A 2,124-nucleotide genomic window follows, 5' to 3' on the forward strand; every position below is an offset into this window, starting at 1 on the left:
AAAAAAAAAAAAAACTACTTCTTTTTATCGGAACACAATGGAAAAAGATCTCAGAAGTTATGGATAGGTCCTACTAATTAGAAAAGTATCTTTCTCTGATAGAATATAACATTTTTAGCTGCATTAAATGAACTTACTTTTCTTCATTAGCCTCTGAAGATGCCCCATCCATTTTTGAAGAAAACTTTTCTGTAACAAATATACAATATTAGAAAAGATGAGGAAAAAGGAAAAGCAACTGCAATCTAAGAAGAGATTAAGAGTACAGTTGGTGACTTCAGGGTTACTTTCTGAGGGAAGACCAAAGATGGGAAGGAAAGGCTGGGCACGGTGGTTTATGCCTGTAATCCAGCACTTTGGGAGGCCGAGGCGGGCGAATCACCTGAGGTCGTGAGTTTGAGACCAGCCTGACCAACGTGGAGAAACCCCATCTCCACTAAAACACAAAATTAGCCGGGCGTGGTGGTGCATGCCTGTAATCCCAGCTATTCGGGAGGCTGAGGTAAGAGAATCACTTGAATCCAGGAGACGGAGGTTGTGGTGAGCCGAGATCGCTCCACTGTACTCCAGCCTGGGCAACAAGAGCAAACCTTCACCTCAAAAAAAAAAAAAAAAAAAAAAACACCACTATACTTAGGAAGATACAAAACATGACTCATTTTAAGGAGTTTAAACCACTATTATAATAAACATTCCTGGAAAATTCTCATACTCAAGATAAAATCAGTGACTAACTTTGATCAGGATGATAGGGACTTCACTGGTTCAAATAAAAATTTGGCCTAGCTTATAAGAGTTTGCAGATTATTTAATAATCTACTCCCAAAATGGACATCAATTAGATAAATGGTCCCCAACCTTTTCCAAATCAGGGATCAGTTTTGTGGAAGACTATTTTTCCACAGACCAGGAGGGTGTGATGGGGGATGGTTTCGGGATGCAACTGTTCCACCTCTGATCATCAGGCATTAGACTCTCATAAGGAGCCCGCAACCTAGATCCCTCGTGTGCACAGTTCACAGTAGGGTTTGTGCTCCTGTGAGAATCGAATGCCGCTGCTGATCCAACAGGAGGAGGAGCTCAGGCGCTAATGCTCACCTGCTGACCTCCCACTGTGCCACCAAGGCAGTGGACCTATACCATTCCATGGCCCAGGGGGTTGGGGACACCTGAATTAGATGTCTAAATACAGTGAATTTGCATCATATGTATATTTATCTGAGGAAAAGTCAACTATAAGTACTCAGCAAAAAAAATTAACACATGAAAATAACATTAGCATAGCTGATAATGCTTTAAATTTCACTCAGTGAGTATTTGCCCTGGAAAGAATATGAATTAAGAGGCGTAATGTGAGGTTTCCTCAACTGGTCTTAGTTGCTGCCTCCCTATAACTATATTTGATTTTCACTTTATGTATTAACTTTAGAACTTCATTCTTGGGTAAGAAAAAAATGCCACTGCAGATTTCAAAAAAGAATAGCTGGAGATTTTGACTTGACCATATTAGCATTTCTGCCACAACACTAAATTAATACAATACACATAAACAGGATCAATGTTCTTGCTTTTAGCAGTAAGTAAACAGGTACCTGAAAGATGTCTGATGTGCTTCAATCCACCTGCCTCTGTTTCCCAAAGTGCTGGGATTATAAGCAAAAGCCACTGTGCCCAGCTATTTTTCTAGTTTTAGCCATTAAACTGTCTTCGCACCATGGGAGATAAAAATTTAACTCCCTTTCCTGCAACCACCTCCAAGACACACATACACACACAGCAAGGAAAGATTACGTGCCATTCTCAAAAGTATAAAAATCCCAAATAGCCGGGTGCGGTGGCTCACGCCTGTAATCCCAACACTTTGGGAGGCCAAAGCGGGTGGATCACCTCAGGTCAGGAGTTTGAGACCAGCCTGGCCAACACGGTGAAACCCGTCTCTACTAACAATATAAAAACTAGTCAGACGTCGTGGTGGGTGCCTGTAATCCCAGCTGCTAAGGAGGCTGAGGCAGGAGAACTGCTTGAACCCAGGGGATGGAGGTTACAGTGAGCCAACGTGGGGCCACTGCACTCCAACCTGGGCGACAAAGTGAGACTCTGTCTAAAAAAAAAAAAAAAAAAAAA

The 2,124-nt window shown here is 41.9% G+C and overlaps 1 protein-coding gene across 1 annotated transcript in view; it reads right to left on the reverse strand.

Moving 5' to 3' along the window:
- The window catches only part of CASC5 (cancer susceptibility candidate 5), a 68,870-nt gene that overhangs the window by 62,140 nt on the left and 4,606 nt on the right, over window positions 1-2,124 (reverse strand). Inside the window, exon 2 of the mRNA XM_011989282.1 lies at window positions 138-189. Within this exon, the coding sequence (XP_011844672.1) occupies window positions 138-172 (35 nt within the window). The 5' untranslated portion in view covers window positions 173-189. The remainder of the gene's footprint in view (window positions 1-137; window positions 190-2,124) is intronic.

Source organism: Mandrillus leucophaeus, unplaced genomic scaffold (genome assembly GCF_000951045.1).
Source record: "Mandrillus leucophaeus isolate KB7577 unplaced genomic scaffold, Mleu.le_1.0 Scaffold35, whole genome shotgun sequence".
NCBI classification, from domain to species: domain Eukaryota; kingdom Metazoa; phylum Chordata; class Mammalia; order Primates; family Cercopithecidae; genus Mandrillus; species Mandrillus leucophaeus.